The sequence below is a fragment of the Gossypium hirsutum genome, chromosome A08 (genome assembly GCF_007990345.1).
Source record: "Gossypium hirsutum isolate 1008001.06 chromosome A08, Gossypium_hirsutum_v2.1, whole genome shotgun sequence".
Taxonomy (NCBI): Eukaryota; Viridiplantae; Streptophyta; class Magnoliopsida; order Malvales; family Malvaceae; genus Gossypium; species Gossypium hirsutum.
Genome location: NC_053431.1, coordinates 114426031 through 114441796, shown reverse-complemented (window position 1 = coordinate 114441796; position 15766 = coordinate 114426031). Strand labels below are relative to the sequence as shown.

The window sequence follows — 15766 nt, the reverse complement described above, 5'->3', positions numbered from 1 at the left end:
TAATTGTTAGTACAATATTTGGATAAATTGAATTAGACTAGATTGAAAATAAGTATGATTTGATTGAATTTTTCAAATAAATTGTTTGAATTGATGATTAAAATGATTTTGTTATTTGAATTTTTAATTGAACCAGTCAAATGGACCACTTATTCGATTTGGAACTTGATTTTTTTTGTGGTGACAAAAAGTGTTTTATATAAATGAGTTTAGCATGAACATTTGTTAAAAGTGTCATACAGCATGGGTTCATGAATATCTTGAAATGTTTTACTAATATGTGATTAGATGAGGCTTGAAGTTATTCCTGTAAATTATTATTCAAGTTATATAAAATTTTACGAGATTTGACTAGGAAATACGTGAGAAGTAGATGAGAATTAAGCAAGCCTCCATTGACCAAAGTGATTGGTATCAAGCGAGATACTTAGTAATTGATAAAATTAAAGACATCATTTTAATATTACAAGTTAAAATTGTAGAATCAACGACATGATGAATCATTACATATCCATCACCTGATTTACAAAAATATGAAGGATAAAGATTCATTCAAGTTATGGGCCTAATTTGATTTATTAATAGGAATATGTGAGGAAAATACATATATTGAAATTTAGAAATTCCCATCTTTGCACAAAAACAAATAATTTTCGAAATGCACCATAAAACATCTCTATTTCAACTCGCTAATGATCCATGGAGAGAATATGCCAAAATCAATAATTGATATCACAAAGCTGATTTTATATGATATTCACTAAGCCACATCATCTAGTTTCATACACAAAGATTAAGGTCCACCACGCGTCACCATCACGCTTCAAGGCCTCGTAATACGATCAAACGAGCGTGAAACATACACAGCACGATGCGCATCAAACAAGAAAGAGTTTTGTTTTAGTACAAAAGGTTGAGAAAGCGACACCATTCTCTTCTATCTCTCGTGGTACTCCCATGGTAGATGTTAGATTTTTTTGGGGAATGTAGGGCCCTACTTTGATAAAATTTGTAAAAAAGAATCAAATTGATTTGTCAAAAAAAGCATCAGAGGGGGTGATTGATGAAGATGGAAGGTGGGATCAGAGCCGTTGGTTGAGGGGGGGCATGAGAGGTGTTCAGGTGAGACATATGGCCCACAGGGTTTGAATAAGGAAGAATCATGGATCATGATGATATCATGTAGTATTGCATAATATTTGTTGTTCTGGTCTTTCTGGTTGGGATCCAGAAACACAAATAATTAGACTAAAATCTACTTACATTGAAATTTGTTTAATTGGTTGGTTTGTTTGGTGCTGCCAAAATATTTCACCATTAAAATTTTCTTTTCCCTTTTACAAAAGTTTATCCATTTTTATTTTTTTTATTTAAAATAGATAAATTAGTAATTCGATATTAAATTAGAGAATAAGTTGGTATAAGTTGGTATTTATTTTACTATTAAAAACTGACATAAATAACTAAAAAGTGTCATCTATATCTTATGCTAATGTATAAAGACTAGGTTTTAACAAGAAAATTGGATGAAATTATTAATAAAATGACCAATTTGATTTTTAATCTAATATATAAGGACTAATTTACTCATTTTTAATAGATAGGGTAAAATATAATTTAACTCCTAATACATGGATGATGCGTTGTTAAGAGCACAAAAAATATCCTATTCCCTGTAAAATAGTAAAAATAAAAGTAAAGGGGAAGTAGGGTCGAATCCTCGGGGATCAGATTATACGAATGACAAATTCTTGGCCAAAAAAACTCGCGTTCCAGAAAAATAAGAAAACAAAGAATTAAAAATTTTGATATAGAAAAATAAAACAGAATTTAAAGTGAATTGAAATTGCAAAATTAAATAAATGGCGGAAATTAAAATGAGGACTATAAAAATAAATAGAGTTTGGGGAAGAGAAAGTTTCTTATGTGGCGAGATTCCAGCCTCCGGTTGTCTCACTCCACCTTGGGTTCAATCCTTGGCTTTTAAAAACCCTTCTCGAGCAGGATAAGCCAGTTATAGTGGAAGAGGACGCCTACGACCACCAGCTCCAAGCATTTAGACTTAAAATTTGGAGGAGCCTGACTCTAGCCAATAATCGCTTTTGGGGGACTATCTTCTGTTAGATCATCACTTCCCAATGGCGAATACCACGCCGTTTTGTCTCTTGGATTCACTAACCTCTGATGTAGAAAGCCAACGAACAGACTGCGCAACCTTCCCGAAATGTACAAAGCGGCCGTTCCTTGAACAAGTTGAAAAGATCACCTATTAAGGGATATAGACGAAAGCGTCAGCCCCGTAATATAGAGAAGTGATGAATACCCTGTTGAGAAGGCTAAGCGCGGGTTCTAAGCCTAATGAACCTTTTTGGGGAATTTTTGACAACCTTCGGCTAGATTAGTTTAGTGGCTCATGATTTTCGGGAAATAAATAAATAAAATAGATATGGGATTTTTATTGAAGAAAATATGAAGAGAGCAAAAGACTGAGTTTTTGGGAGAGGGAGTGTTTACAGGAAAAAGAGATGTCAAATATGTGCCACTCCATCCCCTATTTATAGTACTAAAAAACCTAGTCTATTCCTAATTAAATTCTAAAAGATAAATACAAATAAATAAAGATAAATTAAGATAAATAAAGATAAATGAAAATAAATCCTAAAATTAAATCTAAATAAAAATTCTTAATAATTATCCTAATATAATTGAAATTAAAATAGAGTCTTGTGCCATAAAATCTCTTCTTTTGCATTTTAGCCCTTATGTTGTCCATGCTTGCATTTTTGGCACCACTTTTCTCCTACTTCGTATGTTGGCCCACTTTATCTCCAAATTTACGCTTTTTGCCCTTAAATTTACTTTTGTCTTAAATTATGTCCCTAAAAGATAAAAGATCATAAAATAACCCAAATTAGTAGGATCATACTCAAAATAATTATGCAATTAGCACATAAAATATGACATTCTAGAGTATTATCAAATTCCCCCTACTTAGCCCATGCTTGCCCTCAAGTACGGTTCCTATCCACTGTGAAAATTAGATCCTGCCATGAAAGAAAGTCTACTCCAAAGTTTTATAAAAATTAGTCAAAATTCATTCGAAAAATAAAGAGAACCCTTAGCTTGATTTAAGTAAAATTGAAAAAGTGTTCCAATTAACACACACAAAAATTAGGATCGACTTGAATTATTTCTTGAAAATTAGGTAATTTACCAAACCTAAGCACCCCACCCCGATTACTCAGCCCAGCACATTCCTAATTTTATTATTCCTAATAACATATCGAACCTTTTGACGCGAAGAGAGATGACAGCCAAGCACCTCACCCCGGTTACTCAGTTCAACACATTCTTTGAAATTAATTTCGGTTAGCGGAGTTTTACCTAACACGTCAGACAACCTTTTGACGCGAAATAAGATGACAACCCAAGCACCCTACCCCGGTTACTCAGCCAGTCACGTCTTAAGCTGTACTCATAACCACAGAAATATTATTATTAATAAACGAAATCTTAATTTTGGAGGACTTAGAAAAAAAACAATCAAGTTTCAAGAATAAGTTTTAGTAATCACCTTAATAGTCATGAACATATTTTGAGCATGCAATTGTATTAAGTGTCCTCTTGTATTTAGACTTAATCCAATTAACCAAAATCAAGATAGGGTTAACTCCATTAATCATAATTATTTAAACTAAAAGAAATAAAACAGTGGAGATGAAATCTATCAAGGAAAATCATAATTAACTCAGTAGATAAGAATCACGCATGGAGGTTAAACAGTGGCCAAGTCATGGTCAAATTCTTGGGCATGAAAAAAAAATAGAATATGCTTAAAAAAATAATTGTGGGCAGAACGCAGTAGCAACAATGATATAACAACAAAAACAACATATAAAGTGACAGTAATAACGAAGAATACTCCCCCTACTTAAAACACATTGTCCTCGATGTGGAAAAAAATAAACAAATAGATGGAAAAAGTTAAGAGGAACTCCACATGTAATTACTGTCGGTCGCGCATAATGGCAAGGAGATCAGCTAGTTGCTATCCAAAAAGTGTCGAGTCGAGCCTCGATATGCTCTAAGCGTTGTTCAACGGTCATTGAAGGTTGGGCTTGAGTGGGCTGTTTGGCTGTAAGGTTATGAGCTGATTGGCTGTATTTTTTGTCTTTTCTTCTTTTTGCTCTCTATTTTCATCTTGGTTCACCTAGAAGAAGAGAATTTTATTAATATCTGAAAATAATAAATAAAATAATAAGATAAAATAAATAAATAAAAATAAAAATAAAAATTGAGTTGTCTCCCAACAAGCACTTGTTTAATGTCGTTAGCTCGACGCCGTGAATGGTTCTATGGTGGCTCTAACTGAATTTTTTCGACAGTGTGGGCCTGAAAATTTTTGTAAATGACTTTAACCATTGGCCATTGACTACGAATCGCTTCTCTGTTTCTTCACTCTCTATTTCAACTGAACTATGTGTGAATACTTGGGTCACAATAAAATGTCATTGCCACCAAGATCGAAGCTTACCTTGGAATAGCTTTGATACAGAGTTATAAAGCAAAATTTTTTGCCCTACCGAGAAATACTTCTGAGCTATTTTCCTATCATGAAACAGTTTTGTTTTGTCTTTATAAATGCGAGCATTCTCGTAGGCATCATTACAAATTTCCTCCAATTCTTAAATGTCCAATTTCCTTGCCTTTCCTGCGGGCTCTAACTCGATGTTTCATTGTCGAATAGCCCAATAAGCTTTATGCTCTAGTTCTACTCGTAGATGACACGCTTTGCCAAAAATAAATCGATACGGGGTCAAGCTAATCGGTCTCTTATACGCCGTCCGATAGGCCCAAAGCGCATCATTGAGCCGAAGACTCCAATCCTTTCGGTTGGGCCGAACTATTTTTTCCAAAATGGACTTGATCTCCCTGTTTGAAATCTCTGCTAGGCCGTTTGTTTGGGGATGGTAGGCTGTTGCTATACGATGATGAACTCCATATTTTGATAATAGTGCCTCCATGACCTTGTTGCAAAAGTGGGTACCACGATTACTGATCAAAGCTTGAGGTGTGCCAAACCTAGAAAAAAATAGTTTGTTTTAGAAACTCCACAACAGTTTTAGCATTATCATTGCGAGTAGGCTTTACTTCTATCCACTTAGAAACATAGTCTACCGCAAGAAGTATATATACGTTTCCAAACGAAGAAATAAAAGGCCCCATGAAATTGATGCCCCATACATCAAAAATCTCACATACATGAATTGGGGATAGGGGCATTTGATTTCGTTTAGTGATGTTACCTGTATGTTGGCATTTATGGTAAGACTTACAGAAGTTATATGCGTCGCGAAAAATGGTGGGCCATTATAGCCCACACTCCAATACTTTGTGAGCTGTCCGTTTAGGGCCAAAGTAATCTCCACAAGCTTCTGTATGACAAAAAGTAAGGATAGAGGTTACCCCGATTTCTGGAACACATCATCTTATTATCTGATCTGAACAGTGTTTCCACAAGTATGGGTTGTCCCAAATGTAATATCGAGCTTCCCTTCTAAGCTTGTCCTTCACGGAACGTGCTAACTCAGTAGGTAATGATCTTGTGGTTAAGAGATTAACTGTATCTGTATACCACAGATAGTGAGCCTCAGTAAAAAATAAGCTTTCATCAGGGAACTCATCTTTTATAGGAATATCGTCAAATGGAGTTTTTATCCTACTTAAGTGGTCAGCTACCAGGTTTTCACATTTCTTTTTGTCACGAATTTCGATGTCAAATTCTTGGAGCAGCAGAATCCATCTAATGAGCCTTGGTTTTGCCTCCTTTTTTGCGATCAAGTACCTAAGAGCTGCATGGTCAGAAAAAATAATCACTTTAGATCCCAATAAATAAGATCGAAATTTATCTAAAGTGAATACAATTGCTAAGAGTTCTTTTTCCGTGGTGGTGTAGTTGCTTTGTGCAGCATCTAGTGTTTTTGAGGCATAGCAGATGACATGAGGCTCTTTAGCTATATTTTGCCCCAGCACAGCCCCCACGTTGCGTTCGTTTGCATCGCACATAATTTCAAAGGGGTAGTTCCAATCTGGTGCTTACACTACAGGAGCGGTCACCAACTTTTACTTGAGTGTATCAAAAGTCTCCTTACACTTTGGGCTGAACTCAAATTTCCTATCTTTCTATAATAACTCGCATAGTGGTTCAGCTATTTTTGAGAAGTTCTTTATTAAACGCTTGTAGAACCCTGCATGGCCAAGGAAAGAACGAATTTCCCTTACAGTGGAGGGATATGACAAAGAATTAATAATGTCAATTTTGGCCTTATCGACCTCAATTCCCTTGGCAGAAACTATATAACCTAGAATCAAACCCTTGTCTACCATAAAATGACACTTTTCATAGTTCAAGACAAGATTAAATTCTATGCACCTGTTTAGAATTATTGTGAGATTTTCAAGGCATTTATCAAAATAATTCCCATACACAGTAAAATAATTCATAAAAACTTCGATAATTTTTTCTACATATTCAGAAAATATACTCATCATGCATCTCTGGAATGTGGCTGGTGCATTACAAAGTCCAAATGGCATCCTTCTGTACGCAAAAGTGCCGAATGGACATGTAAAAGTGGTTTTTTCCTGATCCTCTGGTGTGACTGGAATTTGGAAGAAACCTGAGTATCCATCAAGACAACAAAAGTGAGTTTTACCTGATAAATGTTCAAGCATTTGATCTATAAAAGGAAGAGGGAAATGATCCTTTCTAGTATAAGAGTTCAACTTCCTGTAATTAATGCAGAGACGACACCCATTTTGTACTCGAGTTGGTACCAAGTCACATTCGACATTTTTCTTTATTGTCACGCATGTTGTCTTGGGCACGACTTGAGCCGGACTTAACCATCTGCTGTCAGAAATAGGGTAGATTATGTCAGCATCCAGCAGCTTGATTATCCCTTTTTTACTACCTCCATCATATTTGGGTTTAATCGCCTTTCGGCCTCTCGCCCCAGTTTTGCGTTTTCCTCCAAGTAGATTCTGTGTGTGCATGTCAAAGGGCTTATTCCTTTTAAATCGGAAATGGTTCAGTCAATCGTGTCCTTATAACTTTTTAGAACCTAGATCAAACTTTCTTCTTCGAGTTTAGAGAGTTTGTTTGAAACTATGATTGGTACGGTATTACCTTTCCCCAAAAATGCATACTTAAGATGTTCGGGAAGTAATTTCAATTCCAATTCTAGAGCCTGCACAACAGAAGGTAAAAGTTTAGTATTTGATGAAGACAATAACTCATTAACAGATTCATAGTCATCATATATAAATTCAGATTTATTTTCATAAATCGACTCAAAAGTCTCATCTACTAATGAGTCGATTATGTTGAACGATTTACGCTCAAAATTTCGCTTGGATGACTAATGGCGTCATAAACATTAAATTTCACGATCTCCCCATCAAATTCCATCGTAAGAGTTCCGCTTCGGACATCGATCTTAGTGCTAGCGGTACTAAGGCAAGTCGGCCCAACAAGAGGTCCGAAGACCTAATAGTGTTATCCTCCTCCATCTTTATCACATAAAAATCTGCAGGGAAAATAAGTTTGTTAACTTTCACCAGTACGTCCTCGAGGACTCATTCGGGGTGCACAATAGACTTGTTTTCCAACTGAATTATAACACCTGTTTTCGTCAAAAAACCCGCGTTAAGTGATTCATAAATAGAATAAGGCATAACATTTGTGGAGGCCCCTAAATCACACATGGCCTTTTTGATCCCCAAATGGCCTATTTTGCATGGTATAACTAACATACCCCTATCTTTGCATTTTTCCGGCATTTTTCACTGTAGCACTGCGGATACATTCTCACCAACACTTACCTTTTCATTACCTATTAGTTTTCGTTTGTTGGTGCAAAGCTCTTTGAGGAACGTCGCATACCGCGGAATTTATCTGATGGCATTCAATAGTAGTAAATTGATCTCGACGTTTCTGAATGTTTCGAGGATCTCCTTATCTTTCATACTTTTTTGAGACTGATTTAATTGTCCTAGGAATCAATAGGGGTTTCGCTCGAACCTGTTCTTCATTTTCGGGTTTTTGCTAGACGATTTCTTGGCCAAGATTCCTGCCAGGAATTGGTTCTAGTACCTTTCCACTTCGTAGCGTCACTGCATTTGCGTTTTGCCTCAGGTTTGGTTCTGTTTGTGATGGCAGTTTCCCTTGAGAGTTCAATCTTTCAATCGATATGGTTAACTCCCTTATGGATACCACGATTTTCTGTTGAATCAATGACATTAGCTGCTAATTTATTGACCAAAGTTTCTAGAGAATTACCTAAATCTCGAGGCTGTTGTGGGAATCGATTTTAGTTTGACTGGTTATATCGTGGGTTGGCCCCATAACTTAAGTTAGGGTGATCCCTCCATCCTAGGTTATAGGTATTAGCGTAAGGGTCGTATCGCCTTTGTGGTGGCCTAGGAAAATTTCCTACAGCATCTAAATGAGCCATAGTATCATCATTTAAACTGGGACATGCATCAGCTGTATGTTCAGGGGTAGCACATATTTCGCATAACTGGGCTATTTATTCTTTTTATACAATAAGAGAATTCATCATATTAGTAAGTCTATCAACTTTATCCTCTAAAGTTGAATTACTTAGCTGGTGAACCATTTTAGGGGGTTCGGGATTGGCTCAAAATTGTTGAGAATTTGTGGCCATCGTAGAGATTAAGTCTTTTGCTTGCTGTGGAGTCATGTTGACCAATGCTCCTCTACTTGCGGTGTCTACCATATTCATCTCCATGGGTTTCAAGCCTTAATAAAAGTACTGGAGCAAAGACTGTTCCGTTACACAGTGTTGTGGGCAACTTGCACACAACTTTTTAAATTGCTCCCAATAGTCATACAAAGACTCCACGTCTTTTTGTCTTATTCCCACGATTTCTCTTCTTAACTCGGCTGCACGTGACATTGGAAAAAACCTGTTGAGAAACAAACGAGACAGATCAGCCCAACTTATTACAGATCCAGGAGGTAAATAAAATAACCATTCCCTAGCAGAATCTGCTAAGGAAAAAGGGAAAGCACACAATTTAATTTGATCTTCAGTTACCTCCTGAGGTTTCATACTAAGACAAACCATATGGAATTCTTTCAAATACTTGTGGGGATTTTTGTTCTGTAACCCTTGAAAAGTTGGCAATAGCTGGATCAAGCTTGAATTTAATTCAAAATCAATATCCATCGTAGGATACATGATACATAGTGGCAGTTGTTTTGCCGGTGCTTTGGCTAGTTGCCGAATTGTCTGAGCCATAGGTTGAGGCGCTAAATTAGGGTTTACGTCAACCCTAGCGTTAAACACTTCTTCTAGAGAATCGACTTCTACTTTTTCACCTTCAAAAGTTTAAGTAGGGTTTTCATTAACCCTAGACTCTGCTTCGTCGTCGATTCTAATTTTTGGCGGTGGATTACTTTGAGTCCCAACCACCGCTGACTGCTTTTTCTTTGGCTTTGTTTCCTTGCGATTAAATCTTGCAGTCTTTTCAATCTTCGAATCAAACACAAGAGTTCCTAGAGCAGATCTGGTCATAAGAAACAAAAAACAAGATTTGTACGTTACCGATCCTCGGCAATAGCTCCAAAATTTGATGCGTCGCTGAGAGCACCAAAAATATCCTTTTCCTGTAAAATAGTAAAAATAACAGTAAATGGGAAGTAGGGTCGAATCCTCAGGGATCGAATTGTATGAATGCTCATTCATTGAAATCTTGGATAATTTCTTGGCTTAGAAAGCTTACGTTCCTGAAAAATAAAAAATAAAGAATTAAAAATTTTGATCTAGAAAAATAAAAATAGAATTTAAAGTGAATTGAAATTGAAAAATTAAATAAATGGCAAAAATTAAAATGAGGACTATAAAAATAAATAGAGTTTGGGGAAGAGAAATTTCTTATGTGGCGAGATTCCAGCCTCCGGTTGTCTCATTCTACCTTGGGTTCAATCCTTGGCTTTTAAAAACCCTTCTTGAGCAAGATAAGCCAGTTATAGTGGAAGAGGACGCCTACGACCACCAGCTCCAAGGATTTAGACTTAAAATTTGGCGGAGCCTAACTCTAGCCAATAATCGCTTTTAGGGGACTATCTTCTGTTAGATCATCACTTCCCAACGGCGAATACCACGCCGTTTTGTCTCTTGGATTCACTAACCTCTGATGTAGAAAGCCAACGAACAGACTGCGCAACCTTCCCAAAATGTACAAAGCGGCCGTTCTTTGAACAAGTTGAAAAGATCACCTATTAAGGGATATAGACGGAAGCGTCAGCCCCGTAATATAGAGAAGTGATGAATACCCTGTTGAAAAGGCTAAGTGCGGGTTCTAAGCCTAATGAACCTTTTTGGGAAATTTTTGACAACCTTCGGCTAGATTAGTTTAGTGGCTCATGATTTTCGAGAAATAAATAAATAAAATAGATATGAGATTTTTATTGAAAAAAATATGGAGAAAGCAAAAGACAGAGTTTTTGGGAGAGTGAGTGTTTACAGGAAAAAGAGATGTCAAATATATGCCACTCCATCCCCTATTTATAGTACTAAAAAACCTAATCTATTCCTAATTAAATTCTAAAAGATAAATACAAATAAATAAAGATAATTTAAGATAAATAAAGATAAATAAAAATAAATCCCAAAATTAAATCTAAATAAAAATCCTTAATAATTATCCTAATATAATTGAAATTAAAATAGAGTCTTGTGCTATAAAATCTCTTCTTTTGCATTTTAGCCCTTATGTCGTCCATGCTTGCATTTTTGGCACCACCTTTCTCCTACTTCGCATGTTGGCCCACTTTATCTCCAAATTCCCACTTTTTGCCCTTAAATTTACTTCTGTCTTAAATTAAGTCCCTAAAAGATAAAAGATTATAAAAAAACCCAAATTAGTAGGATCATACTCAAAATAATCATGCAATTAGCACATAAAATATGATACTCAAAATTTACTTAGCCCATGCTTGCCCTCAAGTATGGTTCCTATCCACTGTGAAAAGTAAATCCTGCCATGAAAGAAATTCTACTCCAAAGTTTTATAAAAATTAGTCAAAATTCATTCGAAAAATAAAGAGAACCCTTAGCTTGATTTAAGTAAAATTGAAAAAGTGTTCCAATTAACACACACAAAAATTAGGACTAACTTGGATTATTTCTTGAAAATTAGGTAATTTACCAAACCTATCAAGACATCTTATTTAGTTCTCCCTTTAGTATCCAAATTTTATTAATGCATCTTTTTTTTAATATTTCAAATTTATTTATTTACTTTCACTTAGCAATATACTGAACCTTTTGACACGAAAAGAGATGACAACCCAAGCACCCCACCCTGGTTACTCAGCCCAGCACATTCCTAATTTTATTATTCCTAATAACATATCGAACCTTTTGACGCGAAGAGAGATGACAGCGAAGTACCTCATTTCGGTTACTCAGCCCAACACATTCTTAGAAATTAATTCCGGTTAGCGGAGTTTTACCTAACACGTCACACAACCTTTTGATGCGAACTAAAATGACAACCCAAGCACCTTACCCCGATTACTCAATTAGTCACGTCTTAAGCTGTACTCATAACCACAGAAATATTATTATTAATAAACGAAATCTTAATTTTGGAGGACTTAGAAAAAAAACAATCAAGTGTCAAAAATAAGTTTTAGTAATCACCTTAATAGTCATGAACATATTTTGAGCATGCAAATGTATTAAGTGTCCTATTGTATTTAGACTTAATCAAATTTACCAAAATTAAGATAAGGTTAACTCTATTTAATCCCTCTGCTTTATAAAAAAACCTCAAAAACTTATCTAATAGTTGATACACTTGGAATTAACAACAATCAATAGTTTAGGAACAACTATTCAATTTTAATTTAACTTAAGCATTAGTAAAATAGAAAGATGGAGTGTATGATGAGAAAAGAGCACCTATGATTTTTAATCTTTTTTAATGGAATATGAGTATTATCTAAAAAAAAAACTATGATTTTTGTATTGAAAATAATAAATGAATTTTAAATTGAATTAAAAGGAGATTGCTACATTTATAATACTCAAAAGTTGTGAATCATGCCTTTATTAATGCATTTATTGGTCAAGATTTTAATTGGCCACCAAAGCGTGGTAAATGCCACCCCCGTTAGAAACGAAATGGAAAGTTAATTTGGGTGTAAATTAGGTAAGCAGATAATTAAGTAACAAGTCAAAGATTAGACAATATATAAAAGCAAACATTAAGAATGATGAATTTCACAATATCTTTATTTACTTATTAATGAGACAATATGCAAAACGTTTATATAATAAAGAGCATTTAGAAAGGTAAATGGTTAAAAAAGGTTAAAAGTGAGACAAAGGAGCATAGGGGGAAGGGGTAGGTATTATTTTGGGGAGCAAATTGCCATGATTGAGATAATTGGCCTCCTCAATGACAGCAAGTCATCATCGAACTTTCACTTGCACTCCATTCTTTAGCTTTCTATATAATACCCCCCTTTCTCACATCCCCAACCCATCATCACCTCCCTTCCCCCCCCCCCTCTCTCTCCCCCTTATCAAAGCCCAAGTCTTTTCCTTTCCTTTTTTTCTCTCTGTTTCTCACCCTTTTTCATACAGGGAAAAGAAGAAAGAAGCTTTGTTTGGCAAAAGAGAAAATAATCTAAAACGATGGTGGGAAAAGAAGATCTGGGTTTGAGTCTCAGTTTGGGTTTTCCTCAGAATCGCCACTCCTTGCAGCTGAATCTAAGGCCTTCTTTGATTCCTTCCTCCGTTGATTCTTGCTCTTCGGTCCCTTCTGGGTTTACAGCCATTCACAAATCATTATGGAACGATGTTTCTGCTCCTTCAGGTTTGTTTCTTAACTCTCTTCTTTTTTTCCCCTTTGGTTTCCCGAGAACCAAACAAACCTTAAAGAAATCAATTTCTTTGCGTCCTTCAATGCTCTACTGTCACCCAACCAAAATATTTTCCTCATGCTTGAAGTAGCTTTTTTGACAATCGTTTTCACATGCAGACCCCCACCCTAAAATCTGCTACTTTTTTCTAGATCTAAGCCTGAAAATTCTTTTTCTTTTCTTCAATAATCAGATAAAGTTTCCATTTTTTTCTGAAAAAGTACAGTATTTGCATGCAGATCCTAACGCAGAATCTTTCCGAGGCGAGACTAGATCATTTCTTAGAGGAATCGACGTGAACAGATTGCCATCTACGGTCGATTGCGAAGAAGCAGCTGGAGTTTCATCTCCGAACAGCACGATATCGAGTGTGAGTGGGAAAAGGAGCGAAAGGGAAGGCACTAATGGAGATGAGCTTGATATTGAAAGAGCTTGTTCTCGTGGCATCAGTGATGAGGAAGATGGTGACGCTTCGAGAAAAAAACTTAGGCTTTCGAAGGATCAGTCTGCTATTCTTGAAGAAAGCTTTAAAGAAAACAACACTCTGAACCCAGTAAGTAATTCCAACGCAAGCTTTGATGTTATAATATAACTGTTTTCTTAGTAACCAAACAGAAAATATTTGGAGTGGTTTTTTTGGTAAATAAGCTAATAAAACGATGGCTGTTTTGTATCTTTACAGAAACAAAAGATGGCTTTGGCTAAGCAGCTGGGATTGCGACCCAGACAAGTTGAAGTTTGGTTCCAAAACAGAAGGGCGAGGTAGAACGATTTGCCTTGTTAGTAAATTTACTGTTATGTCCTTCTGGTGTAACATTATTTACTAAATACTGGACTTCTTAAAATTCTTTTTGCAGGACCAAGCTGAAGCAAACTGAGGTTGACTGTGAGTTCCTAAAGAGATGCTGTGAGAATCTGACGGAGGAAAACAGGCGGTTGCAGAAGGAAGTTCAGGAGCTGAGAGCACTGAAACTTTCTCCTCAGTTCTACATGCAAATGACCCCACCTACGACCCTCACCATGTGCCCATCGTGTGAGAGAGTAGGTGCATCATCCACCGTTGATCCAAGATCCCATCATCAGCTACCCCAGAACCACCACAGGGCCATCCCCATCAACCCTTGGGCTCCGGCTGCTGCCCCAATCCCTCATGGACCGTTGGATGCTCTTCGGCTTCGATCGTAATTTTTCAACCAATGCTCAAGGGCGTTTTTGTCAAATGTTTAAAAAAAAAAAGAAGCATCACAAATTGAGTACGGAGAATATTTAGTGCTTTTTAGAGCATCGTACCAATCCCATGTTCAAAGCTCTTTAAGGTCTAAGATATGGTGGTTAGAATGTGATTTTGGTGGGACATCATGTTTTGTATTATTGGACCCACCTAAATCTAATCCCTGTTTAATGTTAACATATTCAATTAGTTTAATTTTTTTTAATGTTAATCGATGATGCCTAATTAAATGACCTCTTCCTTGGTATGTTTAATTATTAAATTTGACTGAACTTGAAAGCTAATCTTGTGTTCCAAATTCCAATTCAAGTTACAAGGTGCCTTAAAAAACAACTAAAAGGGGAGAATTTGGGCTAAGCTGTGAGTCTCTCTTTGGAAGATGGGAACATTAAGAAAGTCCGTTTCAAGGACATTGGAGGATCGGGTTCTGGATTTGAATGTGTCGTGGAAGGACAAAGTATTAGGGATAGGTTCTGGTTATTCAGAGAAGGAACTTGGCGTGATGGGTTAAGAGCACAAAGATCTTGATTTTCTAGAGGGAGATGTTATGAAATCTACTGTCAATGGGATACTGTCGACTAATTTTTCAAATCGTATCAAACAAATTCTGGCTAAGGAAATGGAGTTGACTTTGGTAATCAAATTGTTGGGTCGAAATATCCAATATGTTGTTTTATATGACAGGATTAGTATCTTGTGGAAACCATCTAAACCATTTCATATTATGGACATTGGAAATGATTAATTTTTCGTGAAATTCCAGTCCAGTGAGGATTTTGACAGTCTTAACTCAGTGATCGTGAATTATATTTGGTCAATATTTGACCGTTCAACCATGGATGGTGGATTTTTATCTGATCAAACATTTTTTAGTATTGTTTTGACTTGGATTAGACTATTGGGTCTCGCAGGACATCTGTACAAGAGGAAAATCCTAGGTGAAATTGGGGGTCTGGTTGGTAGAGTAAACACAATCAACAGAACAAGAGGTAGGTTTGCTTGAATGGTCGTTTATGTCAACTTGGATAAACCTCTAGTGTCTCAGATTTAAATAAATAGGGAAACTCAAAAAGTGTTTTACAAATCCTTACCCACGATCTGCTTTACATGTGGGAGATATGGGCATGCCAAAGAGGTTTGTACTTCGTACTATGGCGGTTGAGAATCGATTTCATGGGGAAGAGAGGGGCTCATCGGAGATCCCTTTAGGCACCGGAGCCACCACAATGGAAGTTTACAGAGAAGAAGAGTTCGGGCCTTGGATGCAAGTGGAGAGGAAAATAGGCGTAACAATAGGGATAGACAAAATTAGAAGGCAAAAAATTCCAGGCAAGGCAAGTTCGGTGTCGATAGTTTTTAATACTAAATGATTTAATTGATGGCGAGGGCGGTAAGAAAGATCTTGGGTTTGATTTATCGACTAACAAAGGGGAAAATTCTAGGTTACCTTTGGAGCAGAATCAAGAAAGAAAGTTTAAAGATAAGGAAGGGGCGAATCTTTTAATTAATAAGAGATCTGGAAAAGAAATGGGCTTTGGGCTTGATGGACCAATGATGGAGTCCAATACGACTAG

At 36.2% G+C, this 15766-nt stretch overlaps 1 protein-coding gene across 1 annotated transcript; it reads left to right on the top strand.

Moving 5' to 3' along the window:
• The first annotated feature begins 12734 nt into the window (after positions 1 to 12734).
• Positions 12735 to 14146, top strand: LOC107929403 (homeobox-leucine zipper protein HAT4-like). The gene is made up of 4 exons (NM_001327301.1): positions 12735 to 12915; positions 13201 to 13514; positions 13644 to 13723; positions 13819 to 14146. Exons 1-4 carry the CDS (start codon positions 12735 to 12737, stop codon positions 14144 to 14146), a joined length of 903 nt encoding a protein of 300 aa, NP_001314230.1.
• The last annotated feature ends 1620 nt before the right edge of the window (positions 14147 to 15766 follow it).

Coding starts and splice junctions, on each gene's coding strand:
- LOC107929403 (NM_001327301.1), top strand. CDS start 12,735: ATGGTGGGAAAAGAAGATCTGGGTTTGAGTCTCAGTTTGGGTTTTCCT. Junction 12,916..13,200: donor CGATGTTTCTGCTCCTTCAG/GTTTGTTTCTTA, acceptor ATTTGCATGCAG/ATCCTAACGCAGAATCTTTC. Junction 13,515..13,643: donor AAAACAACACTCTGAACCCA/GTAAGTAATTCC, acceptor GTATCTTTACAG/AAACAAAAGATGGCTTTGGC.